The sequence below is a fragment of the Suricata suricatta genome, chromosome 2 (genome assembly GCF_006229205.1).
Source record: "Suricata suricatta isolate VVHF042 chromosome 2, meerkat_22Aug2017_6uvM2_HiC, whole genome shotgun sequence".
Taxonomy (NCBI): domain Eukaryota; kingdom Metazoa; phylum Chordata; class Mammalia; order Carnivora; family Herpestidae; genus Suricata; species Suricata suricatta.
In genome coordinates this window covers 167801416-167829197 of record NC_043701.1, presented here as the reverse complement: position 1 = coordinate 167829197, position 27782 = coordinate 167801416, and the positions used below count along the sequence as shown (strand labels likewise).

General features: G+C 49.1%; 1 protein-coding gene across 2 annotated transcripts in view; it reads right to left on the bottom strand.

Annotated features, from left to right (window-relative positions):
* RBM20 (RNA binding motif protein 20) overlaps nucleotides 1-27782 on the bottom strand; it is a 54860-nt gene that overhangs the window by 6169 nt on the left and 20909 nt on the right. The window contains exons 7-13 of one of the 2 annotated variants that reach the window (XM_029932569.1): nucleotides 25874-26005; nucleotides 20194-20273; nucleotides 17722-18415; nucleotides 11766-11867; nucleotides 10004-10664; nucleotides 8325-8459; nucleotides 1103-1224 (exon numbers count right to left, since the gene is read on the bottom strand). In XM_029932569.1, coding sequence (XP_029788429.1) covers nucleotides 1103-1224; nucleotides 8325-8459; nucleotides 10004-10664; nucleotides 11766-11867; nucleotides 17722-18415; nucleotides 20194-20273; nucleotides 25874-26005 — 1926 coding nt within the window. The remainder of the gene's footprint in view (nucleotides 1-1102; nucleotides 1225-8324; nucleotides 8460-10003; nucleotides 10665-11765; nucleotides 11868-17721; nucleotides 18416-20193; nucleotides 20274-25873; nucleotides 26006-27782) is intronic. The other variant, XM_029932571.1, reaches the window with a different exon arrangement.

Below are 27782 nucleotides of genomic sequence, written 5' to 3'. Positions count from 1 at the left end.
TATATATATATATATATATATATATATATATATATATATGCCTTCGAAACACTGTCCAGGTGATTCTATCTCTGGCTAAGAAATGCTACATCAGCCACTCCAACAATTTAATTGTGACAGTAATGCCTGCTCTGGAATCAGGGCACGCTGCCACCAGAAGGGTTTGTCCTAGTGGAGGCCTTCTGTGTCAGAACACCAGCCCGCCTCCTTGTAGTAAAAACAGTCAGTATTCCCTGACATCCGATATGCCGTGCTTTCTATTAAGTTACTAGACCCCAGTTGTTCCAACATGCGACGTGTGAGCTAGGGGAATATTTTAGAACCTATTACTGTAATTCATTGATTTTAAGATGAGGGTCCTCCCCCCTGCACATTAACATCTCTGAAATTGAGATGTATCTTACAATTGATGGGAGTCTCACTGTTGAATTTGGTACATTTTTCTTCTTGTTGGTCTCTGGGAAATGGTAGTGTATCTTACAACTGGCGGCACTTACACTGGATGAAACACGGTATGCAGAGTTTTTAGAGGTCACCTTCCTTATTTTAGTTATTGCTCATCTCCTACACTAACTAGAATGGAAGCTCCAAGAGGGCAAGGATTTTTGTCTGGTTTACTGTTGTTGTTGTTGTTGTCGCTTTATCTCCAGGGCCTCAAACAGCGTCTGTACCTATAGGATGCCTGTGATGAACAGCTGCAGGATGGATGAACACTGAAATAGGACGTAACGGTGATGTTCATTCCCGCACACAGGGATACTGCACGGGGGAACAGAAACCTACAGAAATATCTGCATCCGGAACATCCAGGGCTTGTGAAAAGGGCTCAGCCCCAACCATGGGCCAGGTGATCGCTAGCTTGAATCGCTCAAGCCAGAGAGAGAGGCAGGCACCCCAAATCCCGGCTCCAACAGAAGGTGTTGTAAGTACTGCAGGAGAGACAGACGCCCTCAGAGCTCAGCGGAGGCAGCCCCCATGTGGAGCAGCCTGGCGGGGTCAGGCCCGAGGAAAGAGCAGTTCTCCACGTGGTGGGAGGAACCGGAAGCTCCAGACACAGAGACCAGGGAGCCCCCAGCTGCGCGGCAAGGAAGGCGCTGCTTACCTGTAAGTTCCTGTAGTGGACGGCACTGCGACAGTGGCTTATCTTCGCCATCTCCTCGCTCGTGTAGAACAGCCCGCACAGCTTGCAGTAGAACCCAGTCCTGGGCACCACGAACTCCACCCCTGCAGAAGGACGGGAGATGATGGACAGGCAGGGATTAGGAAGGTGACGTGAGGCCCCCGTGGTCCTGCCAGCCATCAAGTGGAGACAGGAGCAATGAGCTCCGTCCCTCATGTGCTGTCGACTCTGACTGGCTGGCCGTCCAGCTTCTCCAAGCCTAGTTTCCTCATGTGCAGAACGCGCCTGCGGAGAATAGTGCTGACTCCGTTCCCAGGTGGCTGAGAAGGAAGGGGCGAACTCCCTCAAGCGGACGGAGTGCTCAGCAGTGCTGCGCTCTGCGGTGGCCTCGGCAGGCCCGGGCCCTCCACTACCCGCCTGCTTGCAGGGAAAGGCGGAGGAAGAGGCTTCTTGCATTTCACTGGCTGGATTTCGTTTCTCTGTGCTATACTCCTCTCTGTAGCTGCTGGGGCCAGGATTCTGAAAGAATGCTCCCATTTTTGTTTTAGAATTATATTCATTAAAGAAACATTTAAAAATACACAAAAGTGAAGGAAAATCAGTCATTCAATCAAAATATTTTCTTCCATACTATCTATACGTAGAGATTTTGGTGGGGGTGAGAGGGCAGTTTTAACGGTGCCCTAAGTGCAATCCCGTCTCCTCTCTTTTTCATGTAATAGTGTCTCCTAAACATTTTCCCATCCTTCTCCAGTCTTTACATCGGAACCATTAACCAACAGCATTTTATTTGTGATTTGCTAACTAGAGATCACAGGATTCCGGGAGGCCTTTTGATTTAGAAAAAAGAGAAGAGTGGCCCAATGGCCAGAGAAGTCACAGTGTCACAGCCCAAAGGATTCATCTGAAGAGATGGTGGTGCTCCAGCCTTCACCACAGAGTTCTGGGGGTCACAGTCACTATGCCCACTGCTGAGTTCTTTAATTTTTAAAAAATGTTTATTTATTTTTGAGAGAGGGAGAGAGAGAAAGGATGAGCAGGGGAAGGGCAGAGAGAGAGGAAGACAGAGGATCCAAAGCTGTCTGTGAGCACAGAGCCTGAAACAGGGCTGGAACCCACGAACCGTGGGATCATGACCTGAGCCGAAGTCGGACACTCACCGACTGGACCACCCAGGGGCCCCATGGTTCTCCTCTTGAAAGCCATGGTCAGCAGAGTGGAAAGAATCTAGGTCCGAGAAGGCACAGACCAGATTCTAAGAACCTTCTGAGACCTAGGAAGCCGAACGCCCTGCCCCCCCATTTCCCAGGGCCTCAGTTTCCTCAGGCGCCTGATTGTGAAATGCCAGCAGGTAGAAGGGCTGTGAAAAGCAGGACCTGTTATGAAACCAAAGGAACAGGGCTGGAGGCTCTGAACGCCCAGATCCTGCTTCCAGACTGGGGCCCAGGCGCGCCTGGCACTGGAGCTGGGCTTGGCTGCCCTGCTGGGGGCAGTGGTGGTAGAGAGCCGCATGGGGCATGGGGCGGAAGGGAGAGAGGGGCTGGGGGTGGCCCATGGGGGTCAGGGGACAGCGCTTCTTGCAGAGAAAGAGACGGGCCAGGTCTCCACCAAGGCAGCTGCGTGTGACCACAAGTCTGGGCTTCCTTCACTTTCCTGCCTCAGCCTCCCAGAGCAGAGACCAAACTGAGTGCCTAGGAGACCCCATTATAGAGCAGCAGCTGAGACTCGTAATTACAGGTTTTTTTCCATTTCAAAAGAGCCACTTATCAGTGTGCAGCGGGGGGCCTGGAAGCATGGGGGAGCCCGGGAGGCATGCATGGGGGGGTGCTGCGCGGGAGCCTGCCTTGACTGATTGCTCCTCTGTGGTTTGGGGCCTGGTTCTGGCGCCTCCCCAGCCCATGTTCTCTAACTGCCACGTAGCTCGGCCTCCAGCAGTCCCCGAAGGGCGGGGAGGGAGGGGCCTGCTGCCTGGAGGGAGGGAGGCTGTGTTCTGCCTCTCCTCACCTTCCTCCCAGGATCACTGCAAGGGACAGAAAGGCGGCCCTTGCCCTGCCTGTGGGTGGCCAGCTCCCCGCCCCCCTCCACCCCACAAACAGGCTGGTGGTGAAGGAGCATGAAGCAAGGCCCACCTTCCGCCTCTGTCCCCACGGAATGGCTCTCCCCCTTGCTGCTGCTCCACAGGGAGATAAAGGCAACTGGAAAAGGAGAAGCACTATCTGGAGGCCACGTGGAGCGGACACAGGCCTGGGGGCAGAGGCTCCCTCTGTCCTGGCCCAGACGCTGCAAGCTGGGCCAGTTGGGAGGTCCCAACAGAGAGAAAGGGGGTCTCCCTGCAGGCCCCGGGGTAAGGCCTCCAGAATCCTCTTGGGTCGGAGCTGGCGGCTGTGGCTCGTTCAATGCAGCAGCACAGCTCCCCTGTGGGGGCTGGTTCTGGATGGGTCTGCACTTGAACTCAGGCTTTCGCTACCGTCCCCCCAAAAAAGCAAGCTTGGAAGCCACGGACTAGTGGAGGGAACGCGGAATTTAGAGTCAGACAGATCTAGCTCTTTTACTTACACTGTAACCTCAGGTACGTTATATAAACTCTCTGAGGTTAGTTTCCTCCTCTGTAAAACAGAAATAAGACCCCCAATGAAGGGGGTTATGGGCAGCACTTCTCATTCTGCCTGGTGCTCAAAAACAAATAGTTTCCAGACACGCTTCTCCAAAGAGGCCTTCTTGCTCTCTAACCTTTCACCAGGGCCGCCTGGAGAACCCAGACCCCAAAGGTCGGCAGCAACCCTGCCCTGCCCTGCCTGGTGCCCAGCGGCTGGTTAGGCAGTAGCAGGTGGCTAAAAGACCACGCTGAGGAAGGAGAAGCCTGAGGAGGACCCCCAGTGCCTGGCGACTCCCCCCTGAGTACCTGGGAGATGTCACGGGCACCACATGCCAACACCGCCTCAGGACGCCTCGGGAAAGTGAGGGCCACAGTGTGCTCCCCAACCAATCTGGAGCCACTTGGTCCTCCCATTTCTCAGCCTCTATTAAGAAGGACAATTAAAGCTGCCTTTGCTTCCTAATAATAGCTCCTGGCCTGGGTAATTATAACTCTGTCATCCTAGCAAAGCCTGGGATGGGTGCTGGGGGAGCTTGCACTTTGCAGACAATGCCCTTTGAGTCTGGTCAGCACAGGCCTCGGCAGGCTTGGGCTGGCTGGGGTCACCCAGAGCGGGCCTGAAACTCTTGGGCAGTGCCCTCTCCCTGCCCCCCATGCCCACCTCAGCCCCTGAGCAATGGGACTTCACTTCCCTTGTACTCCAGATCCTAGTATTCCCCATTCACCTCCCTGCTCTCTTCAGGGACAAAGCCTGAAAGTTGTCCCCTACCCCGCTAGAAGTCTCTGCAGTGGTGACGGATTCTGGAGCGTGCGGGTTATGCAGCCTGAGTGAGAGGAAACAGTAGGCCTCCATTACTGCTTCATGAATGAGTAATAACAGCAGACAACCCTTCAGTGTACCTCCTACCGGAAGACCCTAAGACCTTACAAGTACTCGTGCATTTCATCCTCAAAGTAACTGAACACGGTAGGCTTCTATGTTACTACCTTTATCTATTGATGAGAAAAGTCAATAAATCAATGAAAAGAGGTTAAAGAGGTTGTTCACTGTCTCCTCGCCAGCTGGGATTTGAACCTGGGGCCATCAGATTCCACAGTCTGTGCTCTTAGCCACTGCACAAAAATTGCCTTTCCTACACTGTGCTTCCTGAAACAGAGGAATCGGAATGGCAGAGTGGTCTCGGATTAGAAACCCTGAGTTCTGACCTGAACTTGATGTGTGTTCTTGCATAAGCATCTGGGCTTCCATTTCCTCTCTTGCCAAATGTGGAAAAGGGGACCATACCCCAACCCGCTGAGACAAGATAATGGTCTCAAAGCTAATGGAAGACAACATTTGAGACAAAAGTACAATCTGTACAAGGCCCAAACTTGAAAGAACCCAAATGCCCATCAAGGAGTAAATGAATAAACAAAATGTGGTTTGCCTATACCCACAATGCAATACTCCTCAGCAATATAAAGAAGCCAACGATTGATACACCCAACAATTATCAATGAATCTCAAAATAATTATGGTGGGTGAAAAAAGTCAGGCAAAAACAGTGTTTCCCTTATGATTCCCTTTATATGAAATTCTAAAATTCAAACTAATACTTAGTGACAGAAAGCAGATCAGTGGCTACCTGGGGATTGAGGTGTGGGGAGGGAGGCATTACAAAGCAGCAGCAGGAAATTTAAGAGGTGATGAATACGTTCATTATCTAATTGTGGAAATGGTCTCACAGGTGTACATATATGTCAAAACTGATCAACTGTACACTTTAAATATGTGAACCTCATTAATGCCAATTATACTTCATTAGAGCTGTTTTTAAAGAGCAGAATGAGATACCATTTTCCTAAGAGGTCGGTAAAGATTAAAAACTGATGACATCCAACATTGGTAAGGAAGAGGAGAATGAGAAATCTCACTCAGGCAGTGAAAACTGGCATAATCTTTATGGAGCGCAATTTAGCAGCAATTATGAAAATGTGAAATGCAAATGTATGTGACGCCGCCCCCACCCCCATCCCATGGTCCAGGACGCTGTCCTACAGAAACCCCGGGCATGCACACAAAGGTAAGAGCATGCCTGGAAGGCAGCGGAGCATAGAGGCAGCAGGGCCCTGTGACTCAAACTACTGGGATTTGAATCCTGGCTTCAATCTTTGCTAATCATCAGCTTTGTAACTCCACATCTCAGATTTCTAGCCTATAAAATAAGGATAAAAATATTACCGACCTCATAGGTGTTTTGAGAGAGTTACATGAGGTAAGCACTAGCAATGGTGCCTGCCTGGTAAATGATAAAAATGAAAGCTTAACTCCCACAGCGCTTTAATAATGGGAAAAGAAACTGACGATATCCTAAATGTTCACCAGTAGGGAAATGGATAAGTAATGTACGGTATGTCTTAGGATGGAATGCGTGCAATGGTTCAGAAGAACGCATTCTCTGTGTGCTGATGTGGAGAGGTCTCTAAGTCCCACCGTTAAGTTAAAAAAGCAAATTGTAGGGGAGCTTGAGTAGCTCCATTGGTTGAGCGTCTGAGTCTTGGTTTTGGCTCAGGTTATGGTCCTAGGGTCATGAGATCAAGCCGCATGTCAGGCTCCAAGTTGAATGTCGAGTCTGCTTAATAAGATTCTTTCTCCCTCTGCCCAAGGGAGAGCCCTTGCTTGCACTCTCTCTCATAAAAAAATTTTTTTAATGAAAAAAAAGTAGGGCACCTGGATGGCTCAGTTGGTTAAGCGTCTGACTTCAGCTTAGTTCATGATCTCACAGTTTGTGAGTTCAAGCCTCGTGTCAGGCTCTGTGCTGATGGCTCAGAGCCTGGTGCCTGCTTCAGATTCCGTGTCTTCCTCTGTATCTGCCCCTTCTCTGCTCACATGCTCTCTCTCTCTCTCTCTCTCTCTCTCTCTCAAAAATAAATAAATATTTTTAAAAATTTTTAAAAAGAAGCAAATTGTAGAACATTCTGTGTAAGTGTGATCTAGTCCATGGGTATGACCATGGCTACCTCTGGAGCTGGGGAGAAAACTGGAGGGAGGAGACACAACATTTAACATTTACTTTATACGGTCTTATTTTTTAAACGTGTCATAATAATCTTTCACACTTTTTGCAATGCAAAATAATAAAAAAAAGATATGCATTATAAGGTAGCAGAACTTATTCTTAATTTTTACTTGTGTGGGTCATACAGATTCTAAGTTCTTGGAGACTTGTGTTACATTTCTCAACCACCCCAGAATGCTTTGCATGGTGCCATGTTATCTAGCAAGCGCTGCTCAGTACCAAGGGGTCCTCTAGGAAATGGAGCCTTTGGAGGACAAAAACAGTAACAAATGTTTAAAAGGAGATGAAGACAAAATGAGAAACCTGATGGAAAGGGTGAGCGTCTGTACTGACCAGCCCCTCCCTGAATAAGCAGGCGTGTGGTCATTGGTCATCACATAACCCATTCTGCTCATGCTTACTTGTGACGCTTTTTCAAATGACACCTGCCTAACCTCTCTCTCAAGCAGCTGCTACTTCTCCTTTGTCTCATTGCTTTCCAACCTCTCAGAGTCAATGCAAAGACTCAAAGATGATGTGGAGTAGAGGTCACTGGGTTAGCAGGTGACGTCAGAAGCTCCCAGGTGCCCCCACTCTCCCCTGAGACTTCAGTTAACTTTCCCGTTTGAAAATGTGTCCTAGATGATTTATTATTTACCTCCCTTCCCATCCCCCTCCAACACTTCCACCATTGAAAAACCACAGATCCAATTCAATCCCATTTTATAGGTGAGGAAACTAAGGCTCAGGAACCCTCTCATTTCCCTGTGAGGCCTCTGCATTTGAACATTCCCTGCCGGAGGCCCAAGCCACCCCCTTCTCAGCGGCCCCCACCAGCTGCTCCTCTGCATCCCCAATCACCATTCTGCCTCTGGCTGGGTCCTCTGTCTGCCCCGTGGATTCTGATGGTCTGTTCCCAGGGCCTCCAAATAAAGTATTTTTACATCTCAATCTTTCTTTTTATTCACTTGTTAATAAAGGACTTGTAGTGACTGGAAAAAAATAAAAATAAAACTACATCCTGGGGATGGGTTGTCTGAGGTCCAGCAGTCATCCAATAAGTAGACTAGGAAGGAAAGGGCACCAGGTCTCTCCGGGTTCAATGCTCCTTCTATCAACTATATTGTGTCTGCCCCTAATGCAGTCTCTTCTGCATCACTGCCTCACGGAAGCTGGCCCTTTAAATAACAAATGCTTTGGGAAGGGCTGGGGAAATGAAGGTAGGGAAGCCAACAGCTGAAGAAGTTCATTTCTGTTGACTTTGGGCAGCCACTGGGGCCTCTGATCCCCACCTGAATAAGGAATTCCTAAACAGGGAAATCAAGTTTGTCTTTGCTCCGGCTCCCAGAGCAATGCCGTTCAAGGCCTAACATCCTGAGGAATCCGGTCTACTATGGGAGAATGAAATTGCAAGAAACTTTAAAGAAACGCACCTGGCGTGTCTCGGTTATCACATCAGACGTTAAACATGACAACAAAATGACCAAAAGCCCTCTGGAGCTCCTAGATGTGTCCACGGAACTATCATTTCCAGGAGCTGAATTCTCAGGAAGGACTGTGTTTCACCTACCGAGGGGAATGCTAAGTTCACTGAACACATCCTCGGGCTCCCAGGAAGGCAAGGAGAGGGGCTGTTTGAGCTCCACTTCAGTGTATTCTGGTGACCTCACGTCCAGAGATTTCATTTCCATGTACCTGGAGTTTTCTGCAAAACATGAGCCAAGGTGGAGAATGAATGAAGCACACAGACCTCAAAGATTCCCTGCAATTCTATCCCCGCACTGTGTGATCAGGAACAGCCCCTCACACTGCTTAATAACATGAAGCTAGGGCAAGGACTGCCACTTAGGTCCAACATGCCGTAATTAAGAGTTTGCTCCACTGCCAAAAAGAAGGCCACGCCCACGAACCCTTGGCAAACCTTTGCAATTGGGTCTGTGGGGGATGGGCTGGGAGGATCCCCAGCTCAGAAATCAGTCCATCTCTGCAGGCAGAAGAACAAAAATTGTGCTGACGTGTATAGGGGCAGAGGCTGGCAGAAGAGGCAGTGCCATTTTCACCCCAAGCTGGTAGAGCGGTGTTATTAAACATGAACTCCAAACACCGGGTAAGCTAATAAGCCATTAACACCAGTGCGTGTTGAGGCCCATCCAGCAAACTAAAGGGGTTCAATCAGGGCAAGGTGAGCATTCTGCTCTGTCTCTATTCCTGCCTCTAGACGCAGCCCGGCCCTCAGTGTTTCTCTGGCAACAGGAAGGCAGCGCATGGCAGTTTCCATGGAGACTCGCAGGTGGAAAGCAGCTCAGATCAGCCGGACAGGGAGGAAAGCCAGACCTCCAGCTCCCCGACGGCCCGCAGGGTGCTGGATGGAAACGGCTCTTTTGGCTCTTTTCCAGCCTTTACTCAACGGCTTCTGTCCCCGACTCTCGCCCCCCTACTTCAACCTTCCAAGTGCTGCAGGCTCTCTGCAAAATGGAGCTCTAGTTATTTCGACGTGGAGAACACAGAGGACTCCTCCTCCTCCCCCCCCCCCCCCCCCCCCCCCCCCCCCCCGCCTCCCCTCCCGTGGCCCTTGGTGGATCTTTGTTTCCACTTGGCAGAGAAGGCAGGGCTTAGCCTATTTTAAACTGTCTCTCATGATGTCATAGCACTGGGCACACATACAACATCACCTGCAATGGAGGCGGAGGACAGTCTGGGACAAGGAAGCCTTGTTTCACCACCAGACCCTGGGCAAAAGGGGGTCTGTGGTGGGAGCGAGGGGAACGAGCCATGGCCCGCAGCAGCACCTTGATCTTCCCTCTGCCGGCTCCTCCTCTTCATGGCTCACATGCTCCCGCCCCCTCACTCGGGCTTCACATAAATAACAGCCTGGGTGGTCCGCCCTTGTGCAGCCTTCACAGACTGCTGGCTGATCAGAGGACCTGGAGCCCCTCGGCCTGATGCCTCAGAGCTTTTGCTGCTTTTCGTTGTCAGAGTCCATCTGGACTCCCGTAAATTCAGAGAAGTCTGCCCTATCTGGGTTTGCTTCTCAGAAAACATGTGGCCTCCTATCTGATTTCCTTTACACCATTTGTCTAAAAGCGCTCACAGTTTAACCAGGCCTTGAGAAGCTGGCTTTCTGCACCAGCTTTAATGCTGGCTGAACCCTTAATCATGTCCGTTCCAGCCTGCACACGCCCACACACTTCCCTAGGTGAGCAGTGGTCCCATCAACCCAACCGCACCGGAGAAAAGGGAGGTAGTTACCCTGGGTGGACACTCCCTGGCAAGCCTGGCTTTGGAGGTCCGTTTCGGTGCGGGGGCTGGCTTTCCCCTCCGGGGGGCCGCCTTCACAAGCCCCGTCTTCAGGGGGCCCCCCGGCCTTGCGGTCATCGAGAGGTGGGCTAGGCTGCCGGGCCCCCTCCTCTGCTGGCTTGGGGGAAGACATCTGCTGGAGCTGAGGGGCTGGATGAACATCAGAGCTCTCCCCTCCCGTTGCCTGCTCCTCGTAGCAACCTGAACCCTCCAGTGAGAGGCCTGTCTTACGTTCAGCTGGCTTGCGCTCAGCGTCCAGATTTAGGCCAGGCATTTCCACGTCCATGTCACTGGGACAGCTCGTAGAAGCAGAGGGCAGATCTTTGGGTGACTTGAGGCTGATTTCCGTAGCCCCGTTACCTATGGGCTTCACTGCCTCGTTGATGAAATCCTTGGTTACATCCAGGTCTAACGTGGGCGTCACGCAGGGACTTATTTCTGGGCAGATTTTGTCCTTCTGGTCAATGGGCACAATTTCGTCCAGTTCTGGGATGTCGGGCTCCATGATAAAATCTTCCTCCTCCCCAACCTCGTCCACTGTAACCAGCTCCTCCATGTTAGTGGGGTACCAGCTCTCCCCTTCTGCCTCACTTCCGCTCTCCCAGTCTTGCTCCTGCACAAAAACACAGAATGAAGGTCAGAGAGTGACTGAGAAGCAGGTCTTCCCATTCAACCAGAGGGCACACCCCTTGACCACAGGACCCCTAAAAGCCAGAAAGATCCTGATCACGCTTACTTCTGCCTGGGAACACTTACTGGGTAATCAGGGGCTGTAACCCCACTCAAGTCCCACCTCGCTGATCCATCCCTAGGATGGGGCTCAACACAGCATTTGGAATTAGCCCTCAATGCTTCCTCTACCAAGTTTAAAATGGCACAAAGAATTTCAAACCCTCGTACATAATAGGTGCTCAATAAACAGTTTTTAAATGCATGAATGACAAATTTACAAACTCTAAATAAATCAGCTTGCTGGAGCTATTTCCTTGCATGTAGGTGTCTCTAAATGTAATAGTAGCAAAGCCCCACCCCCTAAATTCTCCCAAGGCCCCTTTCCCAGCAAGGGTGCAACCTTCATAGCCATGGCTCAAACTCGGCCCCTCCTGAAACTTCTCGTGTCCCCAGCAGCCAGATTTTGGAGATCAGCGACACCCATCTCTCTACCTCTCCTGACCAGAAAGACACAAAGCTGGCCGCATTCCAAACACAGTTCTCTTTGCTGAAGCAGTCCCAACACTGTAAGTGGATTTTTTTTTTTTTACTTTAATTAAGTAAAATCATCTTTGCCAGCACAGTAAACATTTTGTTAACCCAGGGTCTGGGCATGCTGAAGTCAGGGCCCCAGTTTGAGCACCCAAAGCTTCCTTCTTCCCCCAGCCCCTCCCAAGGGACCTATTTTGGGAGCCTGGCTCGGAAGCCTGAGTCTTTTTCAGGCACATGTTTTCTCATATGAGCACAGCCAAGTCGCTGGAGACTGAGGCAGAGCCCAGGTACGGGGTAAAGAGCTCCTTAATAAAGACGGTGCAAAGATCCCAGGGAAAACTATTCTTCCAAAATCATTCTGGCTTCATTTGTGGAATCACAGGTGGGGTGCTGGACACGCCCCATGTAGCGGGTGGGGTGTCACGGGGCAGGCTGGGGACTCCTGAGACACGGTGCCCACTTGCTATCACGCAGACGTGGCTGTTCCGCCAGCACCTGGGAAAAACGCTACCTTTGTCCTTGTGTTCTCGGCATCAGAGGCCTCCGTTTCTTTCTCCCATCTGCCCGCTGATGCGGTGCCTTCTTCCATGCCCTCCTGGTACTCTTTTCCAGCCTTACCAAAGGAAGAACAGGACAAACCAAATCAACAGTGAGCAGTGGCAGAGAAAAGGGGGAGTGCCAAGAGAAAATGATACTAATAGTCACCAAGTGTGCTTCACCAACACCATTTCCTTTATCCTCACTAAACCCCTTGGAGGCATGTGCTATGATCTTCATTATACAGATGAGGAAATTAAGGCTCAGAGAGGTTAAGTAACTTGCTCAAAGTCACCCAGACAAAGGAGGCACAGAAATGTCTTAATGGCCGGACTGATGTCTGTAGTGGGGGAGAAATCCCGGGCAAACGGGGTGCTTTTCGCAGTTGTGAAACCTACAGACAGGAGGGGTAAAGGAGCCGAGGGGGAACTGGCGCTCAGGTTAACAACCATCATGGTGAAATCTCCCCAGAAGATCTGTTTTGGCCATAAAAGCCCAATCCAGGGTAGGAAGGGGGAGTCCACCGACCAGTGCCCTCTCACCCATGGTTAGTCCTCTCTTTCCTGGAGCTAGAGCCCACACTAGCGATCCCCTCCCTTCTTCCTTCCTTCTAGTCCCTCCCTCATACTCAGTCCCTCACGATGGAGAGTGCTCCTGTGTGAGAAAGTGAACAGCTAGGAGCAGGTGTTCGGTTTGAGAATTAGAGTCTCTAAGCAGCCTTGAAAACGGGGTCAGCAAACTATCGTCCTCAAGCCAAATCTGAACCAGCGCCTCTTTTTATACAATGTGTGAATTAACAAGGCTTTTCACAATTTTTAAATAGTTGCACTTTAAATGATTACATAGTATCTTCACTTTGGCCTCTGGGCCCACATAGCCTAAAACATTTACTGTCCGGTGCTTTGTAGGAAAAGTTTGCCAAACCTCATTTTGGAAGTTTTTGGAGGATATTCACCCATGACTTGAACTTTGGCCACGAGATCAATGACTCTTCCTGGACTTTCTCAGAGGCAAGCTGCACACTTTCTTGACAACGGAGGTTGGCTCAGAGTAAATGATTCCAGGTCTGATTTCTTACAACCAGACACAGCCCTCATGAGCTGACAAGGAGTCAGCTGGGGCAGGAGCTCAGGGCTGACTGGTTTAACCAGTTATTACCAGACAGGGGAAGAGAGCTGAAATCCTTAGGTCCTTACTCCCCCGGGTATTTGGAGCGGAAGAGTCCAAGCTCTGCTCTGGTCTCCTAAGCTCAAGCAGCTCCCAATGCCTTTTTAGCCATCAGAACCCATCGCTTTGGCCAAAAGGAGAGGTCTTTTCTTTATTTGTATCTCCCTGAATAAACTACCTAGGGCCCTCTCTTGTCCAAGTAAGTAATCCTTACCCTCCCCAAGCAAATTCCTGCAGCCACACTCCTAGGTCAACACAACAGAGCCCCCTCTAATTTGGGCTGGGAGAGGCAGGGACAGCCTGGCTGGACGAAGCACCTCACCCTTTGCACCCAGTGTCCCTTCCTGCAGGCAAAGGAGGAGCAGTGCCTTCAGTGCACCCCTCGCCCTGGGATCACTTCGTATGTGAGTAGCATCTTAAGGGAAACCAATAAATGCCACCAATGCCCCCAGCTCACACCAGCTCACAGACTAAGCAGAGCTCTGCCTCCACAGAGCTAAACCACCTCCTACCTGGCCTCCCCCTTCTTCCCTGTAGCCTCCTCTCAAGTCTGTTCTCCCTAAGGCAATCAAGAATGATCACTCCACAATGCAAAAATTGTCATAACCTCACTGTACCTTCTTGCTTAGATATTTTCATTCGCTTCCCCTTGCACTTGGGATGAGGACAAAAATCTGTAATCTGCCTACAACCTTGCATGATATGGCCCATTGACAAACCAGACATACGTCCCACCATCCTAACCCTGGCCATCTCTGTTCCTGCAACACTGGCCTCCAGCCACAGGGCCTTTGCACACGCTGGGCTGTCTGCTCTCCTTCCTTTTCACTCGGTGAAACCCAACATTCCTTCAAATCTCAACAGTCTCATCCTAGCCCAGGGAAGCCTCTAATTCATTGCAGACATCAACAGTACTGTATACCTCCATCTCCTTCTTAGCACTTAACTCACGCTCTTCTACTCATTTGAGGAATTATTTGATTAATATGTCTTCTCATTAGACAAGGAGCTCCATGAGGTAAAGGTCATTTCCGTTTTCTCTCAGAACTGTAGCCCCAGTGCTAGGTATCCCATGGACAGCAGTCAGTAAAAGGACAGAGACTGGAAGGAGGGGTGGAGTTGTTAACAAGCTCACGCCTGCCTATGGCATGCAGGGGTCTCTGTCTATGCTCTGAACTGAAGTGGTTTTTCTATTTCTCCCTTCTATGGACGGTTTATACTGGGGGCTGCATTCTGGGGAACCTTGGGCTCCAACCGGCCCACAGACATGTTCTGGTCTATACGGTTCCTAAAGTGTGGGAAATTTCATAGGTATCTGGATTTTGGAGCTGCTCTTTAAAAAATGGGGGATCTAACTGCACACGGCATGCACTCCTGAATGGCAGCCATAGAACAGAGTGGAGGACTGGCTATCCGCCCCCAGGAGACAGGTACCTCCTCCGTCGTCTACCACGGTCCCTTCTCTCCAAGTTGGCTTCACCCCTATTACTGGGTCTGTATCCCTTCCCTGGCTTCCCTTCTCCAGGCATCTGGGTCTTTAACCCTCAATTGCCCTTCCAACAAGGAGGAGGAATGCTTCCTACCCATGTTCACCCTACTCAATGACTTGGTTTCTTTCTTTCAATGGCCTTGTGGTCAAGGCGGAATCTCATGTATGGGCTTGGCCATTTACAAACACTGAACAGCACACACACTGGCCTCTCCGGCACAGACAATTTCTCCAGAGATCTTAGAGGCTTCGAATGAGCACAAGCTCATTAAAGTCCTATAACAGCCTTATGATCACACCCATGGCACAAATGAGAAAATTGAGGCGGAGAAGAACAGGGTGTGACCTGGTTCTCAGAAACCAGGCCTTTGTCTCCAGAGTCTGGGTCAGTCATTCCTTTGTTCCTTCAGCAAATACTTACTGAACACCCTCTCAGTGTCAAGCCCTGATTTAGGGACTGGGGATACAGCAGTGAGCACCGCAGACAAAAATTCCTGCCCTTGTGGAGGTTTTGTTTGGGGGCTGGAGGAGAAGGACACTAAATAAAATAAAGACAGACATCAGGGGACAGGTTGGACCAACAAAGGTTGGAGGGGAAGGAAGAGAAGCGGGTTGGGACATTGTGATTTTATGTTGTGGGATTTCTCTCCAGGAATAAACTTGGGGAGACCAGGACAACAAGACAAAGGTAGGGAGGAGGGAGCCACATGACTTCGGTGAGGGGAGGGGCACCCAACCAGGTGAACATGTGTAAAGACCCTGTGGTGGGAGGTGTCTGGTATTTTAGAAGAAGGCAAGGACACTGTCCTCAGTCAAGTTCTCTTCAATCTCCAAGTTCAGTCATTGCCTATTATGTGACTCCTGGGGCAGCCCTCAAAGATTCGGGTCATTCTCAAGATTGTAATATATAGTTTAAGATCAGTGAGGGAGAGTCTATGCTACTGATATTTCATCCAAAAAAAAAAAGGGTTTTGGGTTTCCTGATTCCAAACTCACAGAAACAATCCACTGGGGACCCCCACAAGTCCCTACTGACCCCACTCTAGGGCTATCAGAGGCAGAACCAACTACAGAGACAGAATTTGGGGAAACTTATGGGGCTTTCTGGGCATCTTTTTTTTTTTCATTGGGGCTCTGGGGATGACCCCCAGCATGTGTCACCCTAAATGGGCAAACCGATGGAAGCAGGTGGGTAAAACAGTAGGAACAACACCGAGATCGAAGACTCTAGAAATGTGGGTAGGCTTGCGAAGGGGCAGCTCCACCCCTTTGCCATGGGACATGGGGTGCTAGGCTGCTGGCATGTGTATGAAGTCCAGGCTTGAGCCCTTGGCTCAAGGGACTGCTTCTCTCTGTTCCCCTGTGTCTCTTCTTGAGGCACTGACCCATCACCAGCCCCTTAGAGACCTCCAAGTGCAGACACACTTCTTCAAAACACCCTCTGGTTCACAGGTCCTTGGGATCCAGTTCAAGTCCTCAGCAAGGGACACAAAGGCCTTCATGGACCCACCCCACCCAGGTCCCTAGTCTCATCTCCTGAGCTCCCCGTGCTATGCTGGTCAGGAGAAACTGCGGCCGACTTTGAGACGGGCGACTTTGAGACAGGGTGTTCTTTCCATAGGGTGCTGGGCAGTCAGCTGTTCAGCACACCCTCTCCAGGGTGTCCGCCCTTAGGAGTTGGCACCCTTTGTTATCTGGAACTATTTTACAATCCTTCAAACTGCAGAAGATGGACTGTAGGCAAATGATTCTTGTTCCTAGAGATGCAATTTTACCTGCTAGAGATGCAACTGGCCTCCCGTGGAAAAGGCTAGCTTCAATCTCTTAGCAAACCCATTTCAGTGTCCCCAATTGCCTGCTCTTTGGATTCTCTTTTGAACCAGCTTTTACATCTTATGGATCCCTCATTAATTAATGGGTTAAATAATACCTTTGACACATTCGTTTTCTGTTTGCACAAGAGCCGTGGTTTGATGGTTTAAAAACATTACTCTTTAATATGCCCTAAAGATGCAGCCACGCTGAGTATCTCCAGGTTCTTGACAACAGTCTTCCTTTCTCACGTTTGCCCTCCTCGCTGCTTCCCAAACTGTTTTCCCCACTTTCAAGGCCCACCTCAAGTGTCACCTCCTCTGTGCCTCTTTTCTCCTCTCCTGGTGCAGAAGTAACACAACTGCCCATCTGCTACTCCACTCCAATATGGGCCCCCCTGACCGTACATCATTCCTGGTGGCTCTCCTTCTACCATTAGACCTCGGTCTCCACTATAGCCTGGACCATGTCCCATTCACCTTTGGACCCCCTGTGCCTAGCACACTACCGGGTAAGTGGCATCCCACCAATGCATACAGGAGTGAATGCAGTAGGGGACAGAAGTGTGACTCTTCAGCATCCACGGACTTGAGAATCGGGCTCCTTATTTCGACTCGGTCACTAACTCCTGAGTCAGACCAAGAGATACGCACATAGAGTTTCTGAAGTTGAGTTTTTCGTGCAGAACCCTCTCCCCAACCTCCACCAATGCCCCTCCTACTTAAATGTAGGTGGTTTTAGGAGGAAATATAAGCTAAGTCAGAGTCCTCAGGTCACAGCGAGTCCTCACGGCCCACTATGTGGACTGAAGTTACGTAGCAGGTTATGAGCCCTTTCAGACGCTTAGATGAAAGGTGCCGGCCAACTGTCGAGCATCTTTATTACAGTGGAAGTAAAACACTGGACAGCGGCCAGGGAGCAAGTGTAAGCACTTGGCAGCAACAAGCCCTGGGCACCCAGTGTAATGTAGTGGGTGTGGCTGGTTCTCCTTTACTACCTCTCATCGAAGCCCCAAGGTTGGCAGATGCTTTTTGCAGGAGAAAGGGTGGAGCACCCGAAGATCTCATCTCCCTGAGCAGAGTCTGAGGCACCGCAGGGCCCCTCTGCTCAGGACACGCGGGCCCACAGGAGGCCTTTGCCCCATGTCACTGCCTCATTTCTAGTAAAGGTGGCCATGTGCCAAGGGATTTGGAGCCCGATCACTGTCATTTCTTGCCTGTGTGTCCTTGGGCAACTCCCTTAAGCTCTCTGTGCCTCAGTTTCCTTATCTACAGCAATAACAGTATCATGACCATCATTACCCCATACAGTTGCTGTCGAGATTAAATAACTTGACAGAGACAAAGTGTTTAGTACAGTCCCTGGCAGAGCAACACAGAACAATAAGTGTTCCATTCATTCAATAAATGTTCATCATCATTATATTAATATTACTCTCCTCGGGGACCCTGCCTCTCCTTACCTGGGGAAGAGATTGCATCGTTACCTCATCCCCCGCCATTCTGCTTTCTTTTCTATTATCAGCTCCTTCTTGGTCTCTATCAGGTCTCTTGGTTCTGTTTTTCTCACTCTGCTTAGACTTGACGCTCTCAGGGGCCCTAGTGACCTTCGGCTCCAGCCCGTCTTCCTTGCCTGAGTCCTCAGGGTGGGGGTGTCTGGTCTCCCGCAGCCTGGCCTCCTCTTTCCTCCTGGACCTCCCGGGTCCTTCCTGCTGCTGCTTTACATACTTGTCCGATTTGCCTTTGGGCTCCTTCCGGTAGTAGCTGTCTTCCCGGCTCTTGTAGCCGGAGGCGGAGTGCAGCGGGCTGGGGGACCCCGGCCTCGGGTGCTTTTCTCGGTGGCCCCTCCCTCCGTCCAGCCGCTCGGCTAACTCGGCTTTGTCCAGTTGCCAGGGGTAGTGTTTGCGATCGTGTGACCACATGTCTGCCCTGTCCCTCTTGTCCTCCCCGTTCTCCCTCCAGGGGCCTGGATCTCGCTCTTCCTCCCTCCTGGCATAGGGGGAGTGCTCCCATGAGTCCCGGCTATTGCCCCAGTCGGCACGGGCAGGGCCCAGAGGGCTGTGGGAAGAGCTGCAGGAGGTGAAGCTTGGCGTGTGGGACCTTGGGGACAGTGACCGGCTCACCGGACTTCGAGACCGCGGCCTTTCTGGGCCGTATCTGTGAAGGAGCAAAAGAGAGGTTTTTATAATCTGCACATCCCCCACCCCCACGCACAGATATGCCCAGTCCCTCAAATGGACATACTGTCCACTAACCCCATGTGGCCATACACTCTTCATCACAATCGTCCAGCCAACACAGAATGCTGCGAGAGAAAGCTTTTCCCTCCTGGCTTCTAGGAGGAAAGATTTTCCCAGAGAACAGTCCTGACTGTCTCTGCCCCTTTACTCTGCTCCTGGGAACTGGGATAAATAATTGGACTGGTTTGACTCAGCTCCATCTTTCTTCCTTTTGGAAAGAAGCTCAGCTCAGAGGGCAGGCAGCTCTCCCCTGGGTGTGTGTTGGGGGGGGAGGGTGGTGGCACTGGTCCAGCCTAGTGGGCAAGGCTGCCTGACCCTGGGGTTCAATTAGCCAGCGTCTCAACTACAAGACCAATGCCACAACTCCATGTGGCCTTTGCTGTAATGAAAGCAACCTCTTGGCCTCCATTTTTCTTGTTTATTTCTCATCTCAGTTTGTTCGGGTCTTGGGCATAGTAGAAGGATTCTAATTACTGGGAGTGAGGAAGGCAGGTTCAGAGTTTCCCAAACCAAAGAACTAAGAGGGCATTCTAGGGTTGGAGGGAATCTTAGAGCTCTGACCCGCTTGTGTTTCAGATGAAGCAACCGAATCCCAGAAAAGGGATTCTCAACCTGCCTAAGCTTCAGATCAAGACCTAGCTCTTCCTGACACTCTGCTGAGGACCTGTAGGCACATCATATGATCATATGCCTTTTTATGCATCTTTAAAAAAAAAAAAAAAACAACTCAAACAACCATTAAAAAAAACAAAACCCAACCCAAACATATAAATGGGAATCCCAAACCTGACAGCTAGCTACATACAGACACACACAAACACACACACACACCCCACTCTGGAGACTGTTTGGTGATTAAGCAGATTTACTCAATCATGTACCCATTATTCTAAAAGAATGGGCAATTTTCATTTGGTTTCCAAATACAGGAAGACCAGACAGCCCTCACTGACCAGGGGACACCCAGGTGTGGCTCACTAGGGCCAGGCGGCCTTGACAATGGGCAAACAGCCTGGACTCAGTCCTCTGCTGTGAAGTGAGAGCACCATCTGTGGCAGCCCCGGGGAAGAGCCACAGACCGTGCAGGCCAGGTGCTGGCTCCTGTGGTCTCCACCTTGGCCCTCCACACGGACTGTCTTCGTAGGGCAGTGACAGTGGGACACTTGTAGTCTCAACTCGACACGGTCCCGATTTCATTCGAAAGAAATGAGTTGGAAAACTGAATGCATTCAACATTCAGTGCAGGTGACAGGTCAAGTCACTACTTTTGGGGGGTTCACCTACATTCTTGTTCTTATATCTACATTCAGTTCATGAAAAACCAATAGCTGGCTCTAAATAGAACACACACACACACACACACACACACACACACACACACACACACTGGCTTTCATTTAGGCTATTTCAGCAGCCCAAAAGGCCAAATATCAAAAGAATCCCTCCTATATTCCTTTCCAACAAAGGAGGCACAGATGAGAGGAAGCCTTCCATCTTGCATTTTCCTGAGGCTTAACCTGAGCAGCAGCTCTGGACTGCACTGATGCCTTCCATCAGGCACGTGGAAAAGTAGGCTCATGGACAGGGCCGGGGCAAGGGCAGGGCGCAGCGTGACTCAATACCCCTAAGAATGAGAGACAAGAGAGTGTCCCAACTGCCCAGAATCCTCCCTGACGCCCAGAGCAGGGGCCTCACCTGTCTGCTTCCCGGAACATGTCCCTCTCCCTCTGGGAATGCATGTCCTGGATGATGGCAGCCACTGTTTTCCCAGGTTTCTAGGCAAAGTCAGAGAGGTCATCATCAGACCAGAGACAGCCATGCAAACGCCAAAGGGAAACCGTGAGGACTCGGGTCCACTGCCTGGTCCACCCAAAGGGGAAAAGTACCTTTTTAGAGGAAGAAGAAGTTTAACCCAGGGAATGAGGAGTGTGAGCATAATGCTAAATGGAGCGGCCCTGACATGTTGGGTACCTCTTTATTGTAGAACATTTCACACATGCGCAGAAGCCCAGAGAATGGTATGTTGAGCCCTGTGACTCCATTTCCATTGTCAACAATTCTGACCAATCTAGTTCATCTATACCCGAACCCTTTTCCCCACCCTGCCGGATATTCCGAAGCAAATCTCAAACATGCTATCTTCTCATCCATTCTATGAGGACACCGACGCGGCTCAATAATCCCATAGGGAACCATCCATGGTCCTTCTGGTCAACACATCTTGCTCTGTTTAAGACGAGGGGGAGAGTCCAGGCCCCGGGCCGCCCCAGGGAAGTGCTGGCACGCTCGGGGGATGTACCTCAACTTGAGAATCTCTCTGCCTCTAGCTGCCTGGGTGAGCTGGGGTTAAGGCTCAGTGTCTGTGGGAGACTCACTTTCTCCACCTATAAAGGCACAATAATGAGGCCCATCCGGCATCCACCAATAGCCTCAGGGCATGACAGTCAAGGCTGATAAAAGCCACAGATGCTGGGCCAACATACAAGGAGCCACGCCCTCTGACCCTTATGCCAAGACTCAAGAGTCCCAGGAAGACGGGAAGACGCTGAAACCTTCCAGATGAGCCCTGAACTTGTCACAGCCAGACCCTGTCACAGCCGCCCTGATAGTTTCAATATTACTGTGCTTTCCAGGGTCTGATCCTTTTGCCTGGACACTCTCTCAGTTTATCTGACTCACCTCATCCTTCAAGGACCTACTCAGTAATCTTTTCCTTCTTTACACAACCAAGTCACATTGTCTTTTGCCACTGAACTACTAGGAGCTCCCAAATGTACACACTCATGTTTAAGTCTCGTACAGATTCCACACAACAGCTTGCATCTTCAGTGACACAGCGAACTCTCCCCAAGTGAGGACCAGGCCTCCTCTAGGCTGTCATCCTCGGCACCACATCTTACATGACATCAGTCACCATCTGCTGACTTCATCTTCCTGTGGGTTCCACAGGAACACACACATCTGCTTCCCTGGGCCGGAGAGCCTCTCTGTGGTTGGGAAGCTGGAAAGACCAGTGGCTCTGAAACCAAGCCCTCTGCCCCCAAACCACCTGGGACCCTCAATCCCACCCCAAATCCACCAATGGGGAACCTCTGGTCAGGAGAACCTGAAAACTCTCTTGACAACTGGGAGATGCTGGTTTAAACTACCCCAAGTTCCCTTCTGCATGTAAGATGCTATGATTCTGGAGAAGTCTCTGTGGAACAACCCAGAAAATAGCTCATCCTTCTTGTCTGGGTCTGCAGGAAGAAAAACTCACTTTTTACTGTTCCTTCAGATGTACTCTTCCTCATTCATTTCATGTATTTGCTGGACACCCGTTACATGAAAGGTCCTGACCTAAACACCCTGAGGGATTGAGCCTTTGCCACAAAGAATGTATAGAGAGACATGATTACCAGCATGAGGAAATACTCAAGACAGGAAGTGAGAGATACCTTAAAACTCTCCTTCCTTTCCCTCCACTTTGCCTGGTGAGCACAAGGTAAATTTAGAGAAAAAAGACCGACTGAAATTTCCTCCCACCTCTGCAAATCCTGGTGGGACCTCAAGTCGTGGCCCCTTGGTCCCTGAGACACATATGGATACAGTGGTTTGCTGTCTACCTCCCCAGTAGGCCATCCCCCCTTCTCCACCCCTGCTCCGCGGTGACACAGGCGTGGCCAGTCAGAGCAAGGCCTTCCCTGGCCACAGAGATTGGTTCAGGGAAGGACGTGTGTCCCAAACTAGCTGGAGCACAGGGCCTCTCAGCACAAATGAGGAAGCTACTAGGAAAAACCCTGGCTCTGTTGTTGAAGGAAACGGGAGGCCGGAGCTGCGGAAGTCAATGAAGCCACCACGCCACCTAGAGGCTGGAGGCGGGGCCCTCTGGGGAGACCCCAAAGCAAATTGAACAGAAGGCGGAGTGGAGAGAAGCCAAGTCCTAATGATATCACTTAGGCCCCGAATGCAGCCGTGTCCATGGCCAGGGTTACTCCTGGACTTTTCATTGACATGAGCCAATAGATTCCTTTCCTTACATTAGTTGCTAAGCTTACATGAGACAAATTTCTGTCACCTGCAGAGAAAGTCCTGGCTGACTCCTGTCAACCTAGGGGCCATGACGCATGCATTGCTATGTAGTTGAAGTAGGTCTTGATATGCTTTCTCACAGAGGCGTTGTGACAGCTTGGGAAGCAGAAAATCCTTCCTAAGGAGTAGACAATGTGTTCCAGATACATTGCAACATCTCACGGGAACTTGCTGGAAAGGCAGAACCACAGCCCTGCCCCATATCTACTGAATCAGAAACCTTAACAAGACCTGCAAGTGACTCGGATGCACAGTAAAGTTTGAGAAGCTGCTTCCTAGCTGGGCGACTATAAGCCAATTACCTGATTTCTCACGTGGACAATGGAGATCCCACTAACACAATGCAGAGGTGCTGCCATAGTACAAAATCAAAACAGTCCTGGGTTTCAATCACGGCTCTTTCAGCAACTATGATCTTGTGCGAGGTACTGAACTTCTAGCAGCCTTGGCTTCCTTCTCTGTAAGACTGAGATAATTCCTGTCTGACAGGACTGATGTCAGGATTACAGAAGAGACTGTCTATAAAGTGTTTGGCACGTGACTTGACCCAGCGTACCAGGACTCAAGGAAAGGTACACTATTCCTGTTATTGCTGTTGCGCTGTTATCATTACTGCTATTATCCATCCTGCACACCTCACAGGGGAAGGTGATTGTGAGACTCAGAGAGATGATACATGGGGAAAAAAGTGCATAAAACCAAAGAACTCAAGGTAGAGGTTTTTTTTTTTACAGACCTGGCACCTACAGTTCACAGACTTAAAGCACCTTGTCCAAGCTCATCAAAGCAGGAAGGGGTAAAATCTAGGCCACACCACCACCCTCCAATCTAGAATAGGTCACATGGTTTTCGGTGGTGCTGTTTTCCTGTTCTTCCTCATACCAGACTGTGAGCTCCTCCAGCAGCTGGCTATGTCTATAACCATGGTGCCTCATCTGGTGGGCATGCAGTGGTCCACAGTGAGCATCTGCTGAATGCAGACCTCGATCTCTTTAACCCATGGTGTTTGCACATCCCAAACTACTTCCCTCAGTAAGGCACTGCACTGCCTTAGTACCTTAATTTAAAAAGCTGAGTACTGCTGTTAATCCTAACTAGAATCTTACAAGAACATCTCATCTTAGACACCAAAGATCTACTGGGAATTCAGCTCAGAAATTCAATGTAGCCTCCAGGGGAGAATCCAGGAGAACAGAAACTTTGACCGGGTACATAATGGGATAAAACCTTTCATTTGTTGAAGAAAAGCAGCATGCTTTCTTTCACCAGGAAAAAAAAAAAAAGCCAGGTTCTGCTAGAATTGTTGGCCAAGGATCTTCAGAAGCAATAATTGCAAGCAAAGCTGAATCAAGACTGGCACCTGGCAACAGGCTGACACATTACCAGGTACCTATGTGGACTTGTCAGAACCTAGAACAACCACTGAGCTTCTGTCTTCTGCCTTCAACCTTGGAGGCTGACTAAAGGCTGTGGGTCTTAACTAAATGGACCCTATGTAAGGATAGAATGAGCTGAAGCAAACTGGAAGATCCCTATTAAAATGGGACAGCAGAAAGCAGAAAATAACATGTAGATTTAAATACAAAGTGCCTGGGTGGCTCAGTTGGTTGAGCATCAGACTCTTGACTTCAGCTGAGGTCATGATACCAGGGTCAGGGGACTGAGCCCCACATTAGGCCTGCACTTAACATGGAGCCTGCTTAAGATTTTCTGTCTCTGTCTCTCTCCTCTAATCATGCTCTCTCTTTCTCTCTAAAATAAAAAAAAATGCACATATAGCAATAGTTACATAAATACAAAGAGACTAAATGCTTCAGTTAAGTGAACTCCTTCCTGCAAACCATTAAGAGGACACAATCTAAAGAAAAACATGGGCAAATGACCTTAGAAGAAACTTTCCACCACAGAAGATCCAAATGGAATAGTCAATGAACATAGGAAAAAGGGCTCAACCTCAATTAGTAATCAGGAAAATGAAAAATAAGACCATGATAAACCAGTACACTCTCCCAAGATAGGCAAAACTTAAAAAGTCAGATAGCAAAGTGTTAGCAAGAATGCAGGCCACTGAACACTCTGACTCTAGTAGGGATGTAAATCTAGGACAACTAATTTTGAAAAGGGCTTGCTACTATTACCTAACAAAGTTCAGGATTAGCATGCCTTGAGAGCCAGCAATTCACACCTAGTTATGTGTGTGCCCCTCGTTATAAGCTTGTGTGCCTGTGTGCCAGGATACCATGGTCAAGAATGTTCACTAACCTTGTCTAGGTTTATCCTAAAACTGGAAACAGCCCAAATGTCCACGGACAGTGGAACATATCGATAAATTTATAGTCAGACGATGGAAATTTACATAATGATGAAAACAGACACGCCCAGCATGGACAGCAGATGTTGAATAAAAGAACACAAAGAGTATAATTCCATTCATGTAAAGTTCAAAAATAGGCAAAACTAAACAATAACCTTAGTTATTAAGGCATAAGTGGGTTGTAGGACTATAAGGAAAAGCAATGAAATGATCATCCTCTGAGATGGGAAAGTGGAGAGGGAGGGGTAAAACTTGAGAAGGGACTCAGAGGGGCTTCTGGGTGCTGTTGGTATGTTATTTCTTGACTTTGGTGGTGATTTTATGGGATGTATGCGATTTCAACCATTACTACTTTTTAAAATTATACAATACGTAATTAGTCATTTTTTCCAAATGTATGTTATACTTCACAATAAAGCAAGGAGAAAAGAAAAGAAACAAGAAGAAAAGAGAAATGTAGAATAAGCTAAAACAAACAAGCAAAAGCCCTGTTTGGAATTATCTGAATTCATTCCTGATAGTCATTCTGACAGTGGCCGATTCAGTCATGTGGCGCTTAGAAGGATTTCTATGGGGCTTAAGATATAATTATAGAGGACAGAGGAGAGAATAAGAAGTCATGGCAGAGTAGTGGCGGGAGAGGAAGCGAGGATTGCTGAAGACCTGGATGGGTAGAAACGGAAGTACTATTCAGGGGGTGATGCTTGGAGCTCCCACCTCTGAAATGCAATCACCTTCCCCTTCTCCCTTCATCCTCCTTAGGCCCCGGGTAGCCAGCCATCCTGTCCCTAACATCCCTTTGCATTTTGTACTTACCTCAACAAGCAACTTTCATGCCATGTTATAATGGCTGGACTTCCCATGTGATATCCCCAAAGGCAATGGGTGATGCGGGGATCTCTCCTTCCCGCCAGCATGCTGGCCAGTGCCTGACAAGAAGATGCTCAGCTGATGCTTGTTGAATGACTGAACAATGAGAAAATGCTTTACCTTCAGCTGCAGTTCCTTGTATCTCTTGGACATCCGAATGAGCAACTTCTCACCGTTGATCACAGCAGATTTCTCCTGGTAATATTGGACCATGGCCTGGGCAGCTTCTGTGTAAGCCATCTCTAAAAAGGCCTAGGAAAGAATGGAAGGACATAAACTGACGCTGACTTGAATGGTCGTCCACAAAATTCAGTACTACGTATAATTCTGTGTCTATGTAGTTTGAGAACAGGCAAAAGGAACCAATGCTGATAGAAGCTGGAGCTGAGCTCCCCTCTCATGCAGGGGTGAGGTGCTGGCTGGGAGGAGCATGAGGAAACCTTCTGAGGTTCAAGAAATGTTCTGCACCTTGACCCATGTGGTAATTACATGGGGGTTAACATGTAGAAAAGCAGCATACTTAAGACTGGTATACTTTAGAATATATATTTTATACCTCAATAAAAAGAAAAAAGACCAGTATTAAGAGCTCTCTTTGATCTCATCTGTTTAAAGAGACCTATTTATTAACTTCACCCAAAGAGTTCATTATAGGATGGCCCCTCTCCTGATCCCCATGGTTATAATGATTCTTAAATTATGTATATCCATCCTGTGCTGTATCGTGTCACAGGAGCCCCCCTGGGATGAAGGGCCCATTAACCCACAGTACCCCTTAGGAAAAATAGGGGGGACAGTGAGTCTGTTATACAAGCGACCTTGGGCTGATCCCTGCAACGTGTGCTGTTTTGTCGTGATGACGGCCAAAGACAGAGACGGATGTGGGTATTTGAGCTCTCACTTTGTTTGCAAAGAAAGAAAATACTAAACAACTCAGGGGCTCCTGAGGCTTGAAAGAAGGCCATGCCTTTTTGAATTACTGAGAGAAGAAAACCCTCAGTTATATCTCCACAGCATTTTCCCTCTTTACTTAACTGCTCTGATAAAACACAAAGAAACAGGCTTTGACATTCAATCAGTGTCTCCAGGGAGCTTCTAAATAGATTGTTTTGACTGACCTCCTGGTTTACCCCAAAAGCTGCTGTGGCGGGTTCACTACCATTACCGTTTCTTAGATTCGTTTGGTTTGTGTTATACTGATGGGTGCACTGATCTGGTCCCTCGATGTTGGAAAGGAAAAGGGGTCCATGACAAGGGAGCCCTCTCTGGGAGCCCCTGTACACCCAGTTCCTCGATTTGAGTGGGCTCACCAAGCTCATTCTCCATCCTTCCCCTACATTTGTTTTTGAATTTCCAAGACGCTTTTCCCTGCTGTCACAGTCTGTGGCAGATGTGTGGGAGATGAACAAGTCAAGATTCTTTAGGGTTTTATTTCAGATTCTGCCACCCAGCTTACTAAGTGCCTCTTTCTTGATGCAAACATCTTAGTGCCTCCAGCTCTCAACTGTCAAATGGGAATAATGCTAATTCAGGGGCTCTCACTGCATTAGTTTGCAAGCTGCGTTTTGTACACTTACCCAAAACAGTCAGAACAAAGAGACCTAGTGAAGAGTCTAAGCCCACATCAATAGAGAAAGACCACGAATGGTCTCATGTGGCTCTGAGTCTTTAAAGTTCATGCCTTAATTAAGAAAAGAACTTCTTCTATGTCTGCCTCTCTGGTTCATAAAGTAAAAGTATTTATTAACAATAAAAGATAAAATATATATTTTTTTTAAATTCTTATTTCTGACCATTTCTCGGTATAAACTCCTCCTTTGACTTCAGAAGTGAAGACAACCATATTAACCCTCAAGTTCTTAGTCAGTCCCCACAGGTTAGGGTTCTTTGTCCTGGAGACTTACCAGACTCCCATCAATTCCCACCCACTTTCCAGCTATGAGACCCAAGGGCCTCTGATGTTAACACCACAGATCTGTGGAAATAACCTGTGCCCAGTTAGCTGTTGGCTCACTCCAAATACAGGCCC